Source organism: Tachypleus tridentatus, chromosome 1, assembly GCF_004210375.1.
Source record: "Tachypleus tridentatus isolate NWPU-2018 chromosome 1, ASM421037v1, whole genome shotgun sequence".
NCBI lineage: Eukaryota > Metazoa > Arthropoda > Merostomata > Xiphosura > Limulidae > Tachypleus > Tachypleus tridentatus.
The window spans coordinates 172973936-172999948 of record NC_134825.1 but is presented as its reverse complement, the minus strand read 5'-3'; the positions used below and the strand labels follow the sequence as shown (position 1 = coordinate 172999948).

General features: G+C 27.3%; 1 protein-coding gene across 2 annotated transcripts in view; it reads left to right on the top strand.

The window, feature by feature from the left end:
- The window catches only part of LOC143230408 (FGGY carbohydrate kinase domain-containing protein-like), a 297176-nt gene that overhangs the window by 268948 nt on the left and 2215 nt on the right, over nt 1–26013 (top strand). Inside the window, exons 1-3 of one of the 2 annotated variants that reach the window (XM_076463921.1) lie at nt 18794–19708; nt 20664–20784; nt 23804–23960. In XM_076463921.1, coding sequence (XP_076320036.1) covers nt 20697–20784; nt 23804–23960 — 245 coding nt within the window. In that variant the 5' untranslated portion in view covers nt 18794–19708; nt 20664–20696. Of the gene's footprint in view, nt 1–18793; nt 19709–20663; nt 20785–23803; nt 23961–26013 lie in introns of those variants that run through there. The other variant, XM_076463931.1, reaches the window with a different exon arrangement.

The following is a 26013-nucleotide window of genomic DNA, read 5'->3' as shown; positions in this document are numbered from 1 at the left end:
CTGAATATGTGAGGTAAGCAGTGTTTAAATATTTGTCTTGCCAACAACCTTGATGTAAATGTAAGTGCAAATTTTACCTTAAGAATAGCATGGTCTCGGTGAAAGCCACTGCTAAGAAAAGGCAACTAAATTGAAACATTTGAGGGGGTATCAGACCACAATCAATGGAATGAGGGGTAAACTGGAAGTGTTTGTATCTACAGATAAAATCAAGTTCATATTATTTGGCAGCAATTAGAGACAGTTTGTTCAACAACAGAGAGTCAAATGACATTATATTCAACATAAAAATCTCCAGTGAAGCAGCTGAGGAATCAATAAAAGTTTATGGCTCGTGATGTTGGTGTTCTTCACAGAACTGATGACATTCTGTTGAGAAACATCTATTGAGGAACATGCTTTATAGGGTGAAGATTCATCTTACATTAAGACAGTGATCTCAAGGATACAGCAAATTTGGTGAAACAATACTTTCTTATTAAAGAAACTGATGGAATATTCAGTTCTGTCCTCTGCTGGTACAGCAGTAAGTTTATGGATTTACAACGCTAAAACTCAGGGGTTTGATTCCCCTTGGTGCACTCAGCTGATGTGGCTTTGCTATAAGGAAAACACACACACATTCATTTCTATGGCTTAGTCAGTACAAAGTCCTTATATAATCGTTATTAAAACTTTATGGGCTTCAGTAAATACTTATAAGGTGAGTAACTAAGTTGGATGAACTGTGGGGAAGGTTACAGAATATTTCAAACAGTATTCCATAATCATGCATTAATAAACAGTGTGGCACCATGAAAACAAGATATAAATCTCTGTATAAATAAAAGGACTCCCATACAGAGAATACTATTCAATTTTACAGTTCACTTGCTTTCCTTTAACATTTTCTATGACATTTATAAATTCACTGTCTAGTTGCCGTGACTTGTTGTTTGTGTGTTACTTATGTGGCTCCATAATTATTTCCATTACTGTATATTCAAAGTTTGTACCAGTGTTACATACACAAAAGAATCATGTTCAAAACATTAACTCATAAATATTAGCAACTTTATTTATGTATATATGTAATTCAGAGGTTGTTTAACAATAATAGATAACATGACCTAGCACTTAAAGGAAAACCTAAAGTATTACTGGTACACTGAAGGTTTTAATTTATTTGGCTAGGTAATATCTTGTACCAGTTTAACAAACTTTGATTAATAGACATCTTCTTGTCATCTTTATACCCACAATGAAACATTTGGCTAATCAATTTCTTCACATGGTTTCAGACACCAGACATTAGCAGTATAGCTATATAGTTTTAAGTTGAAATGTATGTATATGCTCAAAACAAAGGTTATCTAGCCAAACTAATTATCTTTTGATAAAGAAAACAGGTTTTTGGGGACTAATGAAGCTGTTTCCTAGCTATTCCACATCTAGAAATAATCATGTTTGAGATCAAGTCTGACACCTCAACAAAAATAAAACAGCACTTGAAATGAATATAAAACTTTTTATTTACCTTATATAGAAAATGCATTTAAACTAATACAGGTCCACAATCTCTTTTCCAAAACCCTTGGGTCCAGTTGTGTTTTGGAATTTTTCAGATTTTATAACAAATGTTTTTTTTTAAATCATATACACTGGTAGTTCCGACACCATATCCTTCAGTAAGACACTGCACAGACACACCAAAATCAAGCTTCTGAAATAACTCCACTTTCTGTGTTATTGATAACGTCAGATGCTTCCTTTTCTCACCATAGGGGTCTCTGTAGCTCTTTTTGACATTTTCACAGTGAGATTAAACACAAAATAAAAAGCAAAAAAAAAAATGTCAGTGAACAGCAAAGACACAACTGTCATGCCTGTCAGACTGCTGGGTTAAGTGGGTGTGAAGTTGGGTTATCTGTTATACTGATGCTCCAGACTCCACAAAAAAACTTCAGTTTTTTGGAACTTTTCAAATTTCGGAGCTTCAGATATGGGATTGGGGACCTGTAGTCAATTGGTCAATTCAAGACAATTTGAAAGATATGTAATTGAGGATGCTAAAATCAAAGAATGCAATGGGACTAAACACCGCACAATTTCAAGTTTACCTTTGGTAAGAAGAAAAGAAATATGTAATAGAATCATTAAAATGTTGGTCTACTGTATGATATTGAATGATTAATTAATTTAGATTTTTATATGCTGATTAAAGTAGACTTAATTAAACCCCAGACATGTTATCACATACATGATCATTATAATAGGCTTAACAGTATTTCTTTCTTTTGCTGACTGAAGCCGTGTTGAAGAGTCTTGAATAGGTGAAACTGCGGTCCACAATAGAGGCATATTAGAAAAATCGTTAGACCTCCATGTTGTACAAATTCAGTTTTACCATTGGTGTAAATAAAATAATTTTGTAATATAATCCAGGAATAAAGTATTGTGACTCACGTACAACAATGAAATTCAACAATATATTTACAGAGGTGCATGTGTACTTCTAGACATAAACATGTAACAATTCTTAATGTATAATTTAACTTCGTGATCATTCTATACTTACATTTATCATCTGATTAAATCAGAAACAGAACAGATAACCAAGCTGCTAACTCTGAAACTGTGTTGAGTAGCAACATTTCTCAATCTGAACAATAATAAAGATCTATAACTTCAGACACAATAGCAGTCTATATATTTTGCACAGACTACAAAGTTAGCTTTGATATTTTTTTACATGAAGAGTATTATCTCTAGCTTTGGCAATATTTTTTGTCCTGAGTTTTAAGTATTTCATTTCCATGTCTTCAGTAGTTTCAAATATTTTCATGCTATTTATAAATGATCTAAATATGTGATTCCCATTATCTCGTTTAAATATAATTTTAGAAATAATTTATTTATTCTTAATACACTTCATAATACTAGTTTTATGATATTTTTTTAATTTGTTAATAAAACTGTGATGGTTGAGACATAAAAGTAAGTATTTAACATGTTTGATTTAAGAATGAAATATTAATATATAATAAACTAAACAGCTGACAACCACTAGTAAGTTCTTACAGTTTCTAGTTTAGTTTTCTTGTTTGATTTAAGAATGAAATATTAATATATAATAAACTAAACAGCTGACAACCACTAGTAAGTTCTTACACTTTCTAGTTTAGTTTTCTTGTTTGATTTAAGAATGAAATATTAATATATAATAAACTAAACAGCTGACAACCACTAGTAAGTTCTTACACTTTCTAGTTTAGTTTTCTTGTTTGATTTAAGAATGAAATATTAATATATAATAAACTAAACAGCTGACAACCACTAGTAAGTTCTTACACTTTCTAGTTTAGTTTTCTTGTTTGATTTAAGAATGAAATATTAATATATAATAAACTAAACAGCTGACAACCACTAGTAAGTTCTTACACTTTCTAGTTTAGTTTTCTTGTTTGATTTAAGAATGAAATATTAATATATAATAAACTAAACAGCTGACAACCACTAGTAAGTTCTTACACTTTCTAGTTTAGTTTTCTTGTTTGATTTAAGAATGAAATATTAATATATAATAAAACTAAACAGCTGACAACCACTAGTAAGTTCTTACACTTTCTAGTTTAGTTTTCTTGTTTGATTTAAGAATGAAATATTAATATATAATAAACTAAACAGCTGACAACCACTAGTAAGTTCTTACACTTTCTAGTTTAGTTTTCTTGTTTGATTTAAGAATGAAATATTAATATATAATAAACTAAACAGCTGACAACCACTAGTAAGTTCTTACACTTTCTAGTTTAGTTTTCTTGTTTGATTTAAGAATGAAATATTAATATATAATAAACTAAACAGCTGACAACCACTAGTAAGTTCTTACACTTTCTAGTTTAGTTTTCTTGTTTGATTTAAGAATGAAATATTAATATATAATAAACTAAACAGCTGACAACCACTAGTAAGTTCTTACACTTTCTAGTTTAGTTTTCTTGTTTGATTTAAGAATGAAATATTAATATATAATAAACTAAACAGCTGACAACCACTAGTAAGTTCTTACACTTTCTAGTTTAGTTTTCTTGTTTGATTTAAGAATGAAATATTAATATATAATAAACTAAACAGCTGACAACCACTAGTAAGTTCTTACACTTTCTAGTTTAGTTTTCTTGTTTGATTTAAGAATGAAATATTAATATATAATAAACTAAACAGCTGACAACCACTAGTAAGTTCTTACACTTTCTAGTTTAGTTTTCTTGTTTGATTTAAGAATGAAATATTAATATATAATAAACTAAACAGCTGACAACCACTAGTAAGTTCTTACACTTTCTAGTTTAGTTTTCTTGTTTGATTTAAGAATGAAATATTAATATATAATAAACTAAACAGCTGACAACCACTAGTAAGTTCTTACACTTTCTAGTTTAGTTTTCTTGTTTGATTTAAGAATGAAATATTAATATATAATAAAACTAAACAGCTGACAACCACTAGTAACTTCTTACACTTTCTAGTTTAGTTTTCTTGTTGGATTTAAGAATGAAATATTAATATATAATAAAACTAAACAGCTGACAACCACTAGTAAGTTCTTACACTTTCTAGTTTAGTTTTCTTGTTTGATTTAAGAATGAAATATTAATATATAATAAACTAAACAGCTGACAACCACTAGTAAGTTCTTACACTTTCTAGTTTAGTTTTCTTCTTTGATTTAAGAATGAAATATTAATATATAATAAACTAAACAGCTGACAACCACTAGTAAGTTCTTACACTTTCTAGTTTAGTTTTCTTGTTTGATTTAAGAATGAAATATTAATATATAATAAACTAAACAGCTGACAACCACTAGTAAGTTCTTACACTTTCTAGTTTAGTTTTCTTGTTTGATTTAAGAATGAAATATTAATATATAATAAACTGAACAGCTGACAACCACTAGTAAGTTCTTACACTTTCTAGTTTAGTTTTCTTGTTTGATTTAAGAATGAAATATTAATATATAATAAACTAAACAGCTGACAACCACTAGTAACTTCTTACACTTTCTAGTTTAGTTTTCTTGTTTGATTTAAGAATGAAATATTAATATATAATAAACTGAACAGCTGACAACCACTAGTAAGTTCTTACACTTTCTAGTTTAGTTTTCTTGTTTGATTTAAGAATGAAATATCAATATATAATAAACTAAACAGCTGACAACCACTAGTAAGTTCTTACACTTTCTAGTTTAGTTTTCTTGTTTGATTTAAGAATGAAATATTAATATATAATAAACTAAACAGCTGACAACCACTAGTAAGTTCTTACACTTTCTAGTCTAGTTTTCTTGTTTGATTTAAGAATGAAATATTAATATATAATAAACTAAACAGCTGACAACCACTAGTAAGTTCTTACACTTTCTAGTTTAGTTTTCTTGTTTGATTTAAGGATGAAATATTAATATATAATAAACTAAACAGCTGACAACCACTAGTAAGTTCTTACACTTTCTAGTTTAGTTTTCTTGTTTGATCTAAGAATGAAATATTAATATATAATAAACTGAACAGCTGACAACCACTAGTAAGTTCTTACACTTTCTAGTTTAGTTTTCTTGTTTGATTTAAGAATGAAATATTAATATATAATAAACTAAACAGCTGACAACCACTAGTAAGTTCTTACACTTTCTAGTTTAGTTTTCTTGTTTGATTTAAGAATGAAATATTAATATATAATAAACTGAACAGCTGACAACCACTAGTAAGTTCTTACACTTTCTAGTTTAGTTTTCTTGTTTGATTTAAGAATGAAATATTAATATATAATAAACTAAACAGCTGACAACCACTAGTAAGTTCTTACACTTTCTAGTTTAGTTTTCTTGTTTGATTTAAGAATGAAATATTAATATATAATAAACTAAACAGCTGACAACCACTAGTAAGTTCTTACACTTTCTAGTTTAGTTTTCTTGTTTGATTTAAGAATGAAATATTAATATATAATAAACTAAACAGCTGACAACCACTAGTAAGTTCTTACACTTTCTAGTTTAGTTTTCTTGTTTGATTTAAGAATGAAATATTAATATATAATAAACTAAACAGCTGACAACCACTAGTAAGTTCTTACACTTTCTAGTTTAGTTTTCTTGTTTGATTTAAGAATGAAATATTAATATATAATAAACTAAACAGCTGACAACCACTAGTAAGTTCTTACACTTTCTAGTTTAGTTTTCTTGTTTGATTTAAGAATGAAATATTAATATATAATAAACTAAACAGCTGACAACCACTAGTAAGTTCTTACACTTTCTAGTTTAGTTTTCTTGTTTGATTTAAGAATGAAATATTAATATATAATAAACTGAACAGCTGACAACCACTAGTAAGTTCTTACACTTTCTAGTTTAGTTTTCTTGTTTGATTTAAGAATGAAATATTAATATATAATAAACTAAACAGCTGACAACCACTAGTAAGTTCTTACACTTTCTAGTTTAGTTTTCTTGTTTGATTTAAGAATGAAATATTAATATATAATAAACTGAACAGCTGACAACCACTAGTAAGTTCTTACACTTTCTAGTTTAGTTTTCTTGTTTGATTTAAGAATGAAATATTAATATATAATAAACTAAACAGCTGACAACCACTAGTAAGTTCTTACACTTTCTAGTTTAGTTTTCTTGTTTGATTTAAGAATGAAATATTAATATATAATAAACTAAACAGCTGACAACCACTAGTAAGTTCTTACACTTTCTAGTTTAGTTTTCTTGTTTGATTTAAGAATGAAATATTAATATATAATAAACTAAACAGCTGACAACCACTAGTAAGTTCTTACACTTTCTAGTTTAGTTTTCTTGTTTGATTTAAGAATGAAATATTAATATATAATAAACTAAACAGCTGACAACCACTAGTAAGTTCTTACACTTTCTAGTTTAGTTTTCTTGTTTGATTTAAGAATGAAATATTAATATATAATAAACTAAACAGCTGACAACCACTAGTAAGTTCTTACACTTTCTAGTTTAGTTTTCTTGTTTGATTTAAGAATGAAATATTAATATATAATAAACTAAACAGCTGACAACCACTAGTAAGTTCTTACACTTTCTAGTTTAGTTTTCTTGTTTGATTTAAGAATGAAATATTAATATATAATAAACTGAACAGCTGACAACCACTAGTAAGTTCTTACACTTTCTAGTTTAGTTTTCTTGTTTGATTTAAGAATGAAATATTAATATATAATAAACTAAACAGCTGACAACCACTAGTAAGTTCTTACACTTTCTAGTTTAGTTTTCTTGTTTGATTTAAGAATGAAATATTAATATATAATAAACTGAACAGCTGACAACCACTAGTAAGTTCTTACACTTTCTAGTTTAGTTTTCTTGTTTGATTTAAGAATGAAATATTAATATATAATAAACTAAACAGCTGACAACCACTAGTAAGTTCTTACACTTTCTAGTTTAGTTTTCTTGTTTGATTTAAGAATGAAATATTAATATATAATAAACTAAACAGCTGACAACCACTAGTAAGTTCTTACACTTTCTAGTTTAGTTTTCTTGTTTGATTTAAGAATGAAATATTAATATATAATAAACTAAACAGCTGACAACCACTAGTAAGTTCTTACACTTTCTAGTTTAGTTTTCTTGTTTGATTTAAGAATGAAATATTAATATATAATAAACTAAACAGCTGACAACCACTAGTAAGTTCTTACACTTTCTAGTTTAGTTTTCTTGTTTGATTTAAGAATGAAATATTAATATATAATAAACTAAACAGCTGACAACCACTAGTAAGTTCTTACACTTTCTAGTTTAGTTTTCTTGTTTGATTTAAGAATGAAATATTAATATATAATAAACTAAACAGCTGACAACCACTAGTAAGTTCTTACACTTTCTAGTTTAGTTTTCTTGTTTGATTTAAGAATGAAATATTAATATATAATAAACTAAACAGCTGACAACCACTAGTAAGTTCTTACACTTTCTAGTTTAGTTTTCTTGTTTGATTTAAGAATGAAATATTAATATATAATAAACTAAACAGCTGACAACCACTAGTAAGTTCTTACACTTTCTAGTTTAGTTTTCTTGTTTGATTTAAGAATGAAATATTAATATATAATAAACTAAACAGCTGACAACCACTAGTAAGTTCTTACACTTTCTAGTTTAGTTTTCTTGTTTGATTTAAGAATGAAATATTAATATATAATAAACTAAACAGCTGACAACCACTAGTAAGTTCTTACACTTTCTAGTTTAGTTTTCTTGTTTGATTTAAGAATGAAATATTAATATATAATAAACTAAACAGCTGACAACCACTAGTAAGTTCTTACACTTTCTAGTTTAGTTTTCTTGTTTGATTTAAGAATGAAATATTAATATATAATAAACTAAACAGCTGACAACCACTAGTAAGTTCTTACACTTTCTAGTTTAGTTTTCTTGTTTGATTTAAGAATGAAATATTAATATATAATAAACTAAACAGCTGACAACCACTAGTAAGTTCTTACACTTTCTAGTTTAGTTTTCTTGTTTGATTTAAGAATGAAATATTAATATATAATAAACTAAACAGCTGACAACCACTAGTAAGTTCTTACACTTTCTAGTTTAGTTTTCTTGTTTGATTTAAGAATGAAATATTAATATATAATAAACTAAACAGCTGACAACCACTAGTAAGTTCTTACACTTTCTAGTTTAGTTTTCTTGTTTGATTTAAGAATGAAATATTAATATATAATAAACTAAACAGCTGACAACCACTAGTAAGTTCTTACACTTTCTAGTTTAGTTTTCTTGTTTGATTTAAGAATGAAATATTAATATATAATAAACTAAACAGCTGACAACCACTAGTAAGTTCTTACACTTTCTAGTTTAGTTTTCTTGTTTGATTTAAGAATGAAATATTAATATATAATAAACTAAACAGCTGACAACCACTAGTAAGTTCTTACACTTTCTAGTTTAGTTTTCTTGTTTGATTTAAGAATGAAATATTAATATATAATAAACTAAACAGCTGACAACCACTAGTAAGTTCTTACACTTTCTAGTTTAGTTTTCTTGTTTGATTTAAGAATGAAATATTAATATATAATAAACTAAACAGCTGACAACCACTAGTAAGTTCTTACACTTTCTAGTTTAGTTTTCTTGTTTGATTTAAGAATGAAATATTAATATATAATAAACTAAACAGCTGACAACCACTAGTAAGTTCTTACACTTTCTAGTTTAGTTTTCTTGTTTGATTTAAGAATGAAATATTAATATATAATAAACTAAACAGCTGACAACCACTAGTAAGTTCTTACACTTTCTAGTTTAGTTTTCTTGTTTGATTTAAGAATGAAATATTAATATATAATAAACTAAACAGCTGACAACCACTAGTAAGTTCTTACACTTTCTAGTTTAGTTTTCTTGTTTGATTTAAGAATGAAATATTAATATATAATAAACTAAACAGCTGACAACCACTAGTAAGTTCTTACACTTTCTAGTTTAGTTTTCTTGTTTGATTTAAGAATGAAATATTAATATATAATAAACTAAACAGCTGACAACCACTAGTAAGTTCTTACACTTTCTAGTTTAGTTTTCTTGTTTGATTTAAGAATGAAATATTAATATATAATAAACTAAACAGCTGACAACCACTAGTAAGTTCTTACACTTTCTAGTTTAGTTTTCTTGTTTGATTTAAGAATGAAATATTAATATATAATAAACTAAACAGCTGACAACCACTAGTAAGTTCTTACACTTTCTAGTTTAGTTTTCTTGTTTGATTTAAGAATGAAATATTAATATATAATAAACTAAACAGCTGACAACCACTAGTAAGTTCTTACACTTTCTAGTTTAGTTTTCTTGTTTGATTTAAGAATGAAATATTAATATATAATAAACTAAACAGCTGACAACCACTAGTAAGTTCTTACACTTTCTAGTTTAGTTTTCTTGTTTGATTTAAGAATGAAATATTAATATATAATAAACTAAACAGCTGACAACCACTAGTAAGTTCTTACACTTTCTAGTTTAGTTTTCTTGTTTGATTTAAGAATGAAATATTAATATATAATAAACTAAACAGCTGACAACCACTAGTAAGTTCTTACACTTTCTAGTTTAGTTTTCTTGTTTGATTTAAGAATGAAATATTAATATATAATAAACTAAACAGCTGACAACCACTAGTAAGTTCTTACACTTTCTAGTTTAGTTTTCTTGTTTGATTTAAGAATGAAATATTAATATATAATAAACTAAACAGCTGACAACCACTAGTAAGTTCTTACACTTTCTAGTTTAGTTTTCTTGTTTGATTTAAGAATGAAATATTAATATATAATAAACTAAACAGCTGACAACCACTAGTAAGTTCTTACACTTTCTAGTTTAGTTTTCTTGTTTGATTTAAGAATGAAATATTAATATATAATAAACTAAACAGCTGACAACCACTAGTAAGTTCTTACACTTTCTAGTTTAGTTTTCTTGTTTGATTTAAGAATGAAATATTAATATATAATAAACTAAACAGCTGACAACCACTAGTAAGTTCTTACACTTTCTAGTTTAGTTTTCTTGTTTGATTTAAGAATGAAATATTAATATATAATAAACTAAACAGCTGACAACCACTAGTAAGTTCTTACACTTTCTAGTTTAGTTTTCTTGTTTGATTTAAGAATGAAATATTAATATATAATAAACTAAACAGCTGACAACCACTAGTAAGTTCTTACACTTTCTAGTTTAGTTTTCTTGTTTGATTTAAGAATGAAATATTAATATATAATAAACTAAACAGCTGACAACCACTAGTAAGTTCTTACACTTTCTAGTTTAGTTTTCTTGTTTGATTTAAGAATGAAATATTAATATATAATAAACTAAACAGCTGACAACCACTAGTAAGTTCTTACACTTTCTAGTTTAGTTTTCTTGTTTGATTTAAGAATGAAATATTAATATATAATAAACTAAACAGCTGACAACCACTAGTAAGTTCTTACACTTTCTAGTTTAGTTTTCTTGTTTGATTTAAGAATGAAATATTAATATATAATAAACTAAACAGCTGACAACCACTAGTAAGTTCTTACACTTTCTAGTTTAGTTTTCTTGTTTGATTTAAGAATGAAATATTAATATATAATAAACTAAACAGCTGACAACCACTAGTAAGTTCTTACACTTTCTAGTTTAGTTTTCTTGTTTGATTTAAGAATGAAATATTAATATATAATAAACTAAACAGCTGACAACCACTAGTAAGTTCTTACACTTTCTAGTTTAGTTTTCTTGTTTGATTTAAGAATGAAATATTAATATATAATAAACTAAACAGCTGACAACCACTAGTAAGTTCTTACACTTTCTAGTTTAGTTTTCTTGTTTGATTTAAGAATGAAATATTAATATATAATAAACTAAACAGCTGACAACCACTAGTAAGTTCTTACACTTTCTAGTTTAGTTTTCTTGTTTGATTTAAGAATGAAATATTAATATATAATAAACTAAACAGCTGACAACCACTAGTAAGTTCTTACACTTTCTAGTTTAGTTTTCTTGTTTGATTTAAGAATGAAATATTAATATATAATAAACTAAACAGCTGACAACCACTAGTAAGTTCTTACACTTTCTAGTTTAGTTTTCTTGTTTGATTTAAGAATGAAATATTAATATATAATAAACTAAACAGCTGACAACCACTAGTAAGTTCTTACACTTTCTAGTTTAGTTTTCTTGTTTGATTTAAGAATGAAATATTAATATATAATAAACTAAACAGCTGACAACCACTAGTAAGTTCTTACACTTTCTAGTTTAGTTTTCTTGTTTGATTTAAGAATGAAATATTAATATATAATAAACTAAACAGCTGACAACCACTAGTAAGTTCTTACACTTTCTAGTTTAGTTTTCTTGTTTGATTTAAGAATGAAATATTAATATATAATAAACTAAACAGCTGACAACCACTAGTAAGTTCTTACACTTTCTAGTTTAGTTTTCTTGTTTGATTTAAGAATGAAATATTAATATATAATAAACTAAACAGCTGACAACCACTAGTAAGTTCTTACACTTTCTAGTTTAGTTTTCTTGTTTGATTTAAGAATGAAATATTAATATATAATAAACTAAACAGCTGACAACCACTAGTAAGTTCTTACACTTTCTAGTTTAGTTTTCTTGTTTGATTTAAGAATGAAATATTAATATATAATAAACTAAACAGCTGACAACCACTAGTAAGTTCTTACACTTTCTAGTTTAGTTTTCTTGTTTGATTTAAGAATGAAATATTAATATATAATAAACTAAACAGCTGACAACCACTAGTAAGTTCTTACACTTTCTAGTTTAGTTTTCTTGTTTGATTTAAGAATGAAATATTAATATATAATAAACTAAACAGCTGACAACCACTAGTAAGTTCTTACACTTTCTAGTTTAGTTTTCTTGTTTGATTTAAGAATGAAATATTAATATATAATAAACTAAACAGCTGACAACCACTAGTAAGTTCTTACACTTTCTAGTTTAGTTTTCTTGTTTGATTTAAGAATGAAATATTAATATATAATAAACTAAACAGCTGACAACCACTAGTAAGTTCTTACACTTTCTAGTTTAGTTTTCTTGTTTGATTTAAGAATGAAATATTAATATATAATAAACTAAACAGCTGACAACCACTAGTAAGTTCTTACACTTTCTAGTTTAGTTTTCTTGTTTGATTTAAGAATGAAATATTAATATATAATAAACTAAACAGCTGACAACCACTAGTAAGTTCTTACACTTTCTAGTTTAGTTTTCTTGTTTGATTTAAGAATGAAATATTAATATATAATAAACTAAACAGCTGACAACCACTAGTAAGTTCTTACACTTTCTAGTTTAGTTTTCTTGTTTGATTTAAGAATGAAATATTAATATATAATAAACTAAACAGCTGACAACCACTAGTAAGTTCTTACACTTTCTAGTTTAGTTTTCTTGTTTGATTTAAGAATGAAATATTAATATATAATAAACTAAACAGCTGACAACCACTAGTAAGTTCTTACACTTTCTAGTTTAGTTTTCTTGTTTGATTTAAGAATGAAATATTAATATATAATAAACTAAACAGCTGACAACCACTAGTAAGTTCTTACACTTTCTAGTTTAGTTTTCTTGTTTGATTTAAGAATGAAATATTAATATATAATAAACTAAACAGCTGACAACCACTAGTAAGTTCTTACACTTTCTAGTTTAGTTTTCTTGTTTGATTTAAGAATGAAATATTAATATATAATAAACTAAACAGCTGACAACCACTAGTAAGTTCTTACACTTTCTAGTTTAGTTTTCTTGTTTGATTTAAGAATGAAATATTAATATATAATAAACTAAACAGCTGACAACCACTAGTAAGTTCTTACACTTTCTAGTTTAGTTTTCTTGTTTGATTTAAGAATGAAATATTAATATATAATAAACTAAACAGCTGACAACCACTAGTAAGTTCTTACACTTTCTAGTTTAGTTTTCTTGTTTGATTTAAGAATGAAATATTAATATATAATAAACTAAACAGCTGACAACCACTAGTAAGTTCTTACACTTTCTAGTTTAGTTTTCTTGTTTGATTTAAGAATGAAATATTAATATATAATAAACTAAACAGCTGACAACCACTAGTAAGTTCTTACACTTTCTAGTTTAGTTTTCTTGTTTGATTTAAGAATGAAATATTAATATATAATAAACTAAACAGCTGACAACCACTAGTAAGTTCTTACACTTTCTAGTTTAGTTTTCTTGTTTGATTTAAGAATGAAATATTAATATATAATAAACTAAACAGCTGACAACCACTAGTAAGTTCTTACACTTTCTAGTTTAGTTTTCTTGTTTGATTTAAGAATGAAATATTAATATATAATAAACTAAACAGCTGACAACCACTAGTAAGTTCTTACACTTTCTAGTTTAGTTTTCTTGTTTGATTTAAGAATGAAATATTAATATATAATAAACTAAACAGCTGACAACCACTAGTAAGTTCTTACACTTTCTAGTTTAGTTTTCTTGTTTGATTTAAGAATGAAATATTAATATATAATAAACTAAACAGCTGACAACCACTAGTAAGTTCTTACACTTTCTAGTTTAGTTTTCTTGTTTGATTTAAGAATGAAATATTAATATATAATAAACTAAACAGCTGACAACCACTAGTAAGTTCTTACACTTTCTAGTTTAGTTTTCTTGTTTGATTTAAGAATGAAATATTAATATATAATAAACTAAACAGCTGACAACCACTAGTAAGTTCTTACACTTTCTAGTTTAGTTTTCTTGTTTGATTTAAGAATGAAATATTAATATATAATAAACTAAACAGCTGACAACCACTAGTAAGTTCTTACACTTTCTAGTTTAGTTTTCTTGTTTGATTTAAGAATGAAATATTAATATATAATAAACTAAACAGCTGACAACCACTAGTAAGTTCTTACACTTTCTAGTTTAGTTTTCTTGTTTGATTTAAGAATGAAATATTAATATATAATAAACTAAACAGCTGACAACCACTAGTAAGTTCTTACACTTTCTAGTTTAGTTTTCTTGTTTGATTTAAGAATGAAATATTAATATATAATAAACTAAACAGCTGACAACCACTAGTAAGTTCTTACACTTTCTAGTTTAGTTTTCTTGTTTGATTTAAGAATGAAATATTAATATATAATAAACTAAACAGCTGACAACCACTAGTAAGTTCTTACACTTTCTAGTTTAGTTTTCTTGTTTGATTTAAGAATGAAATATTAATATATAATAAACTAAACAGCTGACAACCACTAGTAAGTTCTTACACTTTCTAGTTTAGTTTTCTTGTTTGATTTAAGAATGAAATATTAATATATAATAAACTAAACAGCTGACAACCACTAGTAAGTTCTTACACTTTCTAGTTTAGTTTTCTTGTTTGATTTAAGAATGAAATATTAATATATAATAAACTAAACAGCTGACAACCACTAGTAAGTTCTTACACTTTCTAGTTTAGTTTTCTTGTTTGATTTAAGAATGAAATATTAATATATAATAAACTAAACAGCTGACAACCACTAGTAAGTTCTTACACTTTCTAGTTTAGTTTTCTTGTTTGATTTAAGAATGAAATATTAATATATAATAAACTAAACAGCTGACAACCACTAGTAAGTTCTTACACTTTCTAGTTTAGTTTTCTTGTTTGATTTAAGAATGAAATATTAATATATAATAAACTAAACAGCTGACAACCACTAGTAAGTTCTTACACTTTCTAGTTTAGTTTTCTTGTTTGATTTAAGAATGAAATATTAATATATAATAAACTAAACAGCTGACAACCACTAGTAAGTTCTTACACTTTCTAGTTTAGTTTTCTTGTTTGATTTAAGAATGAAATATTAATATATAATAAACTAAACAGCTGACAACCACTAGTAAGTTCTTACACTTTCTAGTTTAGTTTTCTTGTTTGATTTAAGACAACCAATGAAATATTAATATATAATAAACTAAACAGCTGACAACCACTAGTAAGTTCTTACACTTTCTAGTTTAGTTTTCTTGTTTGATTTAAGAATGAAATATTAATATATAATAAACTGAACAGCTGACAACCACTAGTAAGTTCTTACACTTTCTAGTTTAGTTTTCTTGTTTGATTTAAGAATGAAATATTAATATATAATAAACTAAACAGCTGACAACCACTAGTAAGTTCTTACACTTTCTAGTTTAGTTTTCTTGTTTGATTTAAGAATGAAATATTAATATATAATAAACTGAACAGCTGACAACCACTAGTAAGTTCTTACACTTTCTAGTTTAGTTTTCTTGTTTGATTTAAGAATGAAATATTAATATATAATAAACTAAACAGCTGACAACCACTAGTAAGTTCTTACACTTTCTAGTTTAGTTTTCTTGTTTGATTTAAGAATGAAATATTAATATATAATAAACTGAACAGCTGACAACCACTAGTAAGTTCTTACACTTTCTAGTTTAGTTTTCTTGTTTGATTTAAGAATGAAATATTAATATATAATAAACTAAACAGCTGACAACCACTAGTAAGTTCTTACACTTTCTAGTTTAGTTTTCTTGTTTGATTTAAGAATGAAATATTAATATATAATAAACTAAACAGCTGACAACCACTAGTAAGTTCTTACACTTTCTAGTTTAGTTTTCTTGTTTGATTTAAGAATGAAATATTAATATATAATAAACTAAACAGCTGACAACCACTAGTAAGTTCTTACACTTTCTAGTTTAGTTTTCTTGTTTGATTTAAGAATGAAATATTAATATATAATAAACTAAACAGCTGACAACCACTAGTAAGTTCTTACACTTTCTAGTTTAGTTTTCTTGTTTGATTTAAGAATGAAATATTAATATATAATAAACTAAACAGCTGACAACCACTAGTAAGTTCTTACACTTTCTAGTTTAGTTTTCTTGTTTGATTTAAGAATGAAATATTAATATATAATAAACTAAACAGCTGACAACCACTAGTAAGTTCTTACACTTTCTAGTTTAGTTTTCTTGTTTGATTTAAGAATGAAATATTAATATATAATAAACTAAACAGCTGACAACCACTAGTAAGTTCTTACACTTTCTAGTTTAGTTTTCTTGTTTGATTTAAGAATGAAATATTAATATATAATAAACTAAACAGCTGACAACCACTAGTAAGTTCTTACACTTTCTAGTTTAGTTTTCTTGTTTGATTTAAGAATGAAATATTAATATATAATAAACTAAACAGCTGACAACCACTAGTAAGTTCTTACACTTTCTAGTTTAGTTTTCTTGTTTGATTTAAGAATGAAATATTAATATATAATAAACTGAACAGCTGACAACCACTAGTAAGTTCTTACACTTTCTAGTTTAGTTTTCTTGTTTGATTTAAGAATGAAATATTAATATATAATAAACTAAACAGCTGACAACCACTAGTAAGTTCTTACACTTTCTAGTTTAGTTTTCTTGTTTGATTTAAGAATGAAATATTAATATATAATAAACTGAACAGCTGACAACCACTAGTAAGTTCTTACACTTTCTAGTTTAGTTTTCTTGTTTGATTTAAGAATGAAATATTAATATATAATAAACTAAACAGCTGACAACCACTAGTAAGTTCTTACACTTTCTAGTTTAGTTTTCTTGTTTGATTTAAGAATGAAATATTAATATATAATAAACTAAACAGCTGACAACCACTAGTAAGTTCTTACACTTTCTAGTTTAGTTTTCTTGTTTGATTTAAGAATGAAATATTAATATATAATAAACTGAACAGCTGACAACCACTAGTAAGTTCTTACACTTTCTAGTTTAGTTTTCTTGTTTGATTTAAGAATGAAATATTAATATATAATAAACTAAACAGCTGACAACCACTAGTAAGTTCTTACACTTTCTAGTTTAGTTTTCTTGTTTGATTTAAGAATGAAATATTAATATATAATAAACTAAACAGCTGACAACCACTAGTAAGTTCTTACACTTTCTAGTTTAGTTTTCTTGTTTGATTTAAGAATGAAATATTAATATATAATAAACTAAACAGCTGACAACCACTAGTAAGTTCTTACACTTTCTAGTTTAGTTTTCTTGTTTGATTTAAGAATGAAATATTAATATATAATAAACTGAACAGCTGACAACCACTAGTAAGTTCTTACACTTTCTAGTTTAGTTTTCTTGTTTGATTTAAGAATGAAATATTAATATATAATAAACTAAACAGCTGACAACCACTAGTAAGTTCTTACACTTTCTAGTTTAGTTTTCTTGTTTGATTTAAGAATGAAATATTAATATATAATAAACTGAACAGCTGACAACCACTAGTAAGTTCTTACAGTTTCTAGTTTAGTTTTCTTGTTTGATTTAAGAATGAAATATTAATATATAATAAACTAAACAGCTGACAACCACTAGTAAGTTCTTACACTTTCTAGTTTAGTTTTCTTGTTTGATTTAAGAATGAAATATTAATATATAATAAACTGAACAGCTGACAACCACTAGTAAGTTCTTACACTTTCTAGTTTAGTTTTCTTGTTTGATTTAAGAATGAAATATTAATATATAATAAACTAAACAGCTGACAACCACTAGTAAGTTCTTACACTTTCTAGTTTAGTTTTCTTGTTTGATTTAAGAATGAAATATTAATATATAATAAACTAAACAGCTGACAACCACTAGTAAGTTCTTACACTTTCTAGTTTAGTTTTCTTGTTTGATTTAAGAATGAAATATTAATATATAATAAACTGAACAGCTGACAACCACTAGTAAGTTCTTACACTTTCTAGTTTAGTTTTCTTGTTTGATTTAAGAATGAAATATTAATATATAATAAACTAAACAGCTGACAACCACTAGTAAGTTCTTACACTTTCTAGTTTAGTTTTCTTGTTTGATTTAAGAATGAAATATTAATATATAATAAACTAAACAGCTGACAACCACTAGTAAGTTCTTACACTTTCTAGTTTAGTTTTCTTGTTTGATTTAAGAATGAAATATTAATATATAATAAACTAAACAGCTGACAACCACTAGTAAGTTCTTACACTTTCTAGTTTAGTTTTCTTGTTTGATTTAAGAATGAAATATTAATATATAATAAACTAAACAGCTGACAACCACTAGTAAGTTCTTACACTTTCTAGTTTAGTTTTCTTGTTTGATTTAAGAATGAAATATTAATATATAATAAACTAAACAGCTGACAACCACTAGTAAGTTCTTACAGTTTCTAGTTTAGTTTTCTATTTCAGGAGTTCCAGTGTTCTAAAAACCAGTATTAAACAAGTAGCAATACTTTAAAATACATGTTACTTAAAATTATTCTTTGAAACGTTTCAAAAAGAATGACCTTGGATTATGAATTAGACAAAAAAATATATAACCAAATACTGAACAATAATAAAAATACCAAAGTTAATTTCTACGATGCATACCAATTTACATTATGAAAATATAAAATAAATTATTGTAAAAATGACTCAAGTAATATGATATTTAATATTCTAGAAATATTGTTTCTAACTTGTGTAATTTATCTACTAAAATAATAAAATCCTTTCTCACAGTTTTGCCTGTAAACCTTTACATTGTTTGTTCTAGGAATTCCTGAATATGTTATAAATCTTTTCTGCCTTTATGTAAAAGGTATTTTCTGTATAGTTTTTAAGAGACAATCAGGATGGATTTTTTGGGTTTTTTTGTTTAAATTAAAAGTATATTTTATTATAATTTATAGCTTTCACAGTAAGTAAGGTTTGTTTTTAGAACAGGTACATGTTTCTGTTGTAGGTACTTTAGAATGATTGAAACACCCTGCCTGTTTTAAAAACTAAATCTCACTGACCATAAAAGTTGTGATGAAATATACTTAATAAAAAACTCAAACTAAAATAAATACATTTATCGTAATCGTGTTAATTGTCATAATCTAATATTTTTTTTCTGTAGATTTTAGGGTTAACTTTAACATCAGATGAGAATGATTTGGCATGCAGTTATCTTGCAAGTCTTCAGTCACTCGCAGTAAGTTTGTGTATTATTCTGCTGCAGTAAAACAGTTGGGAGTATTTTTTTCATCTGAACAATTTCCAGTATTTAAAAAACTGTGAAAAGCTATTTAATATTTTTTTTTTCTAAATGTCTACTTGTAAACTGTTTCATTCACCTTCTGTTTCTAAATAATTACAATTATAATTTTTAAACAAATATATATAATGTTTTTTTTTATCACCTTTTCATGAGCATCAAGCTGTTTTATTAATCTATCTCAAAGCAACTAGTAATAAACTGTTGTTAAAAGTTATACCACATAAATCTCTTTTAATCAGGGGTTCATTCCCCTCAGTGGACTCAGCAGATAACCTGATGTGGCTTTGCTATAATAAAATGTACACATTCACACATACATAAATCTCTCTTTACCATGTATATAATGTTATTGGGTAATATTTTTTATTATCAATTTGTGTGGGTATATAAGTGACTTTAAACTATAGTTCTCATGTTTTCATGAGATCGTTTTACTGTCTAATACAATAGTGTATTGTACATTTAACAGTACAAATTAATTGCCTATTTATGACAATGAGCTTAATTCCCAGCAGTAGGCTAAAGAAAGCATTTCAAACTGTTACCACAGATATTAATGAGTATAGAACTATTTTCTGCTTGTATCTACTGAGCAACTCGTGCTACAAAAGTAGTAGTTAGTTCATTTGTTTGTTGCTGCTACCTGAAGCAGTAAGATGCTTCACTTACCATCTGTTACTAAATGTTTCACTGTAAGTCTTTGCATCAGTAATATGTTTTTACAGGCAACAACTGTGTTAGTGTCTCTAAATGATATTAGGTTGTATGTTTGGTTTCTTATATAATTGTACTGTAAAAATATTGTCAATATAAATTTTATTTTATTGCACTGGGTTGTTCTTTTTTGTCTTTTTTCAACTTCTTTATTATTTCCTTTTTAATTTTAAAGTATGGAACAAGACACATAATAGAGAATTTGGAGATGGCAGGTCACGAAGTTGAAATGCTCTTCATGTGTGGTGGATTAGCGAAAAACAAGGTTTATGTCCAGATGCATGCTGATGCAACAGGTACGAGCAACAGCTTTGTATAAAACATCAGTTAAACATGACTGATGTAAAGGAAACTTGTATTCTAAAGATGGGTGTTAGCACTTCAATTAAAATAAGATACAGAACAATGTTTCTACCTTTGTTAACCTGAAGATGACCTAAAAAGATCAAAATGTTGTTCTGTACTTTATTTTAATTAAAGTGCTAATAATTACCCACAGCAGCCGTCTTGAGGAAACCTTTTTACTTCAAGTTGGTTCCTTGTCATCTTGAAACATCTGTAATTTTCAGTATCAAGAACATTATAATTAACATGTAGTTTCCAGTTTAAAATTTATCAAACTTGTGCACTGAGTAGGTAATATGTATGACTGCTACAGGCATAAATGTGTTACTTTTAACACCTTTATGGTCACACTTTGTTCCTTGAAGAAAAGCAGCAAGTTTTATGAATGTTGAAAAAAATCTTCCAACTTGTGACTTGTTATATTCATCACTGTTTCGTGAATCTTCCAACTTGTGACTTGTTATATTCATCACTGTTTCGTGAATCTTCCAACTTGTGACTTGTTATATTCATCACTGTTTCATGAATCTTCCAACTTGTGACTTGTTATATTTATCACTGTTTCATGAATCTTCCAACTTGTGACTTGTTATATTTATCACTGTTTCATGAATCTTCCAACTTGTGACTTGTTATATTTATCACTGTTTCATCAATCTTCCAACTTGTGACTTGTTATATTCATCACTGTTTCATGAATCTTCCAACTTGTGACTTGTTATATTCATCACTGTTTCGTGAATCTTCCAACTTGTGACTTGTTATATTCATCACTGTTTCGTGAATCTTCCAACTTGTGACTTGTTATATTCATCACTGTTTCGTGAATCTTCCAACTTGTGACTTGTTATATTCATCACTGTTTCGTGAATCTTCCAACTTGTGACTTGTTATATTCATCACTGTTTCATGAATCTTCCAACTTGTGACTTGTTATATTCATCACTGTTTCATGAATCTTCCAACTTGTGACTTGTTATATTTATCACTGTTTCATGAATCTTCCAACTTGTGACTTGTTATATTTATCACTGTTTCATGAATCTTCCAACTTGTGACTTGTTATATTTATCACTGTTTCATGAATCTTCCAACTTGTGACTTGTTATATTCATCAGTTTCATGAATCTTCCAACTTGTGACTTGTTATATTCATCACTGTTTCATGAATCTTCCAACTTGTGACTTGTTATATTCATCACTGTTTTATGAATCTTCCAACTTGTGACTTGTTATATTTATCACTGTTTCATGAATCTTCCAACTTGTGACTTGTTATATTTATCACTGTTTCATGAATCTTCCAACTTGTGACTTGTTACATTCATCACTGTTTCATGAATCTTCCAACTTGTGACTTGTTATATTCATCACTGTTTCATGAATCTTCCAACTTGTGACTTGTTATATTCATCACTGTTTCATGAATCTTCCAACTTGTGACTTGTTATATTCATCACTGTTTCATGAATCTTCCAACTTGTGACTTGTTATATTCATCACTGTTTCATGAATCTTCCAACTTGTGACTTGTTATATTTATCACTGTTTCATGAATCTTCCAACTTGTGACTTGTTACATTCATCACTGTTTCATGAATCTTCCAACTTGTGACTTGTTATATTCATCACTGTTTCATGAATCTTCCAACTTGTGACTTGTTATATTCATCACTGTTTCATGAATCTTCCAACTTGTGACTTGTTATATTCATCACTGTTTCGTGAATCTTCCAACTTGTGACTTGTTATATTCATCACTGTTTCATGAATCTTCCAACTTGTGACTTGTTATATTTATCACTGTTTCATGAATCTTCCAACTTGTGACTTGTTATATTTATCACTGTTTCATGAATCTTCCAACTTGTGACTTGTTATATTTATCACTGTTTCATGAATCTTCCAACTTGTGACTTGTTATATTCATCACTGTTTCATGAATCTTCCAACTTGTGACTTGTTATATTCATCACTGTTTCATGAATCTTCCAACTTGTGACTTGTTATATTCATCACTGTTTCATGAATCTTCCAACTTGTGACTTGTTATATTCATCACTGTTTCATGAATCTTCCAACTTGTGACTTGTTATATTCATCACTGTTTCATGAATCTTCCAACTTGTGACTTGTTATATTTATCACTGTTTCATGAATCTTCCAACTTGTGACTTGTTATATTTATCACTGTTTCATGAATCTTCCAACTTGTGACTTGTTATATTTATCACTGTTTCATGAATCTTCCAACTTGTGACTTGTTATATTCATCAGTTTCATGAATCTTCCAACTTGTGACTTGTTATATTCATCACTGTTTCATGATACCCAACATTTCTGATTTTTCAACACCTCATGTTAGAGAAAATACAAGACACAGCATACAGAGATACTGAAATTAAAATTAGATGTCTACTTAGGTGGTTGTAGAGGTTACACAAAACATAGTTTCTAAACTATATAGTTGACAAAGCATTTTGACTCATGTTACCTTGCATTCTAAGTTGTCAAACTGACTTATTTGTCTTGCAAACATATCTTAAGTCTAAACATTTTACCAATACAACTGATGTTTCATGAACAATAGAGTTGTATTATTTACTAAACATTCACCATGATTCATGAAGATGTACATCATGAATTTAAAGTTATAACGTATGTTACTTTTCCAGTATGGTCTTGATCTACTGGATGGTCTCTGTACTCATTAAGTTAAATTGTTTGGTATTGATAATTGTCTTCAAACATGAGTAATATTTACAGAATGCAAACACTGTTGCACTTGTTACAAATTTTAGTTAGTATTAATCATGCAATATATTAACTTTCCCCTTACACAAATTTTGTGGTTATGATTAACCCAGAATTTCCAGTCCTTGTTTATTGCATACGATGTTAAATTAAATGCCATTAGGGAAAGCTACAGTAACCTTTTTTCCTTGTACAACTTTTATAATTTTAACTTAGGTTTACCGGTCCTTGTTCCTGGCGAACCTGAATCAGTGTTATTGGGAGGTGCTGTATTAGCTGCTACAGTTGCCAGTGTGTACAAGGACGTTAGTGAAGCTACATCACACATGTGTGGAGAAGGAACTGTTGTTTTACCACAGTTAAGAGATAAAAGGTAATTTTAGTTCTTCTGTAATAAAATAATAAGGAATAATAATAATAAGGAAAAAAAATGTTTTTAATACAGTATGTTGCTTCTACTCATGTAAATAGCTATTCTAATTTGGTGCTGCCCTCTTTAAGTGTTTTAATATTTTACCATATGTTGTTATTAATTTCTCTCAACAAGTTTATTCTTTATTATGCAGTAGTGTGATACTTGTAACTTGTCCAAAGTGGAATTGTTCTATATTTCTACCTTGTTACAGAACTTTCTGCCAATGGCCTGGCATGGCCAAGCATGTTAAGGCATGCGACTTGTAATCTGAGGATCGTGGGTTTGCATCACCATCGTACCAAACATGCTTGCCCTTTCAGCCGTGGGATGTTATAATGTGACTGCCAATCCCACTATTCATTTGGTAAAAGAGTCACCCAAGAGTTGGCAATGGGTGGTGATGACTAGCTGCCATCCCTCTAGTCTTACACTTAAATTAGGGACGGCTAGCACAGATAGCCCTCGAGTAGCTTTGTGCAAAATTCAAAAATAAACAAACAAACTTTCTGCCAACACTGTTGTGTTTAGTAATTTTGCATTATGAACTCTATGCTACTACTTTTGCAGTTATGTGTTCTATTAGCACAATTTATCTAAACTTTAGGTCATGGTACTCCACAAGAAGGTTTGTGACTTTACTTCATCTGGAAATTGATTGAATAATGAACACTTTAGTCAGATTTCACTTCATGTTTATAGGCCTACACATTTAAAGTACAGTCTGCAGACTTTGGAAAAACTAAGATGTTCTATTGTTATGGTTTTTGAATAATTTTATTCGTAATATAATTATATGTAGTTATTTTGGTTCCATAACATAAGTTTAATTAGATTGGTTAATACTCGTAGTGAAGTTCAAAATTACGCTCAATTTTTATCCTCTTACCTATACCTTTCACTTAGGCTTACCATTTGTCTTTGTTATTGTAGGATTACCTATAATTCATCTTGATGGTGAGTGTATCTATCATTATTTCAATGACATTGTTTTTTTTATTTCATACATCTCATTGATACTTATTAAGTTTTTATTTTACTGTAGTGTTCAATTAGGTTTCACAAATGTTTATTTTCAGTTCACCTATAGTTCTACTTCTTGGTTAATCAATAATTGGTTAAATATCTTGTTTGATTAGGCTTAATAAGTGTCTGCTATTTTTGCTTTACCCGTGGTTCTGTGTAATGGTGAATCAATACTTTGGTTAAATATTTTCCCTTCAACACATAACATCACATACACATTTATTTCACTATACAGTTTCTTCACATTTAAAATATACTATTTCATTTTTTACTTTCTTTATAGTTTATATTTCTTACCATTAATTTTGTTTGTGATAGCCTCTGAGGCCAAGGTCCACTCTCCTTGTTCCCAATATTGCTCACCTTTCTCCTATAATGGCTGAACCCATTTCAGTTCACCTAGATTTTGTCATTTTTCCTCAACCTTCTCATGAATCTTTCATGACTTTACTGCAAGGCCTGTCTCAGTTATTTTGTTATACATGTTATATTCCCCTTTCTCATAACACTGTTTCATGTTCATCTATTTGAGAATGGATAATTGCAAGCCTCACCCTATATGGATGTTAATTATTTGTCTTAGCAGAACATCAGGATAATTTTCTTCACGTCATCTTCATCTCCCTTAATACTATCCAGTTTATCCCCTACTGACGTTCCTACAGTTAATTTTACTTTCCACCTTCTTTCTTCAATATTCCACTTACGTTTATGGGTTTCTGTGGAATACCTTCTGCTCTCCATATTGGGGTGTTTGTCATTTTCAATTTCTTCCCTCCACAAATGGCTTCTTTGCTTTTAGGATATTCTAGGATGGGGCACTTGTTTTATCTGCTACTGATATTCTTATGGTCAGTTCTCCACTGGTCTATTTTTATGGAGCTACTCCTATACATTAAGTATCACAATTTTCTTTTTTAGTTTGTCTTTTTATTCCAAGGTATTATCACCTTTATTCATGTTACAGGGTGGACAAAAATGGCCTCCC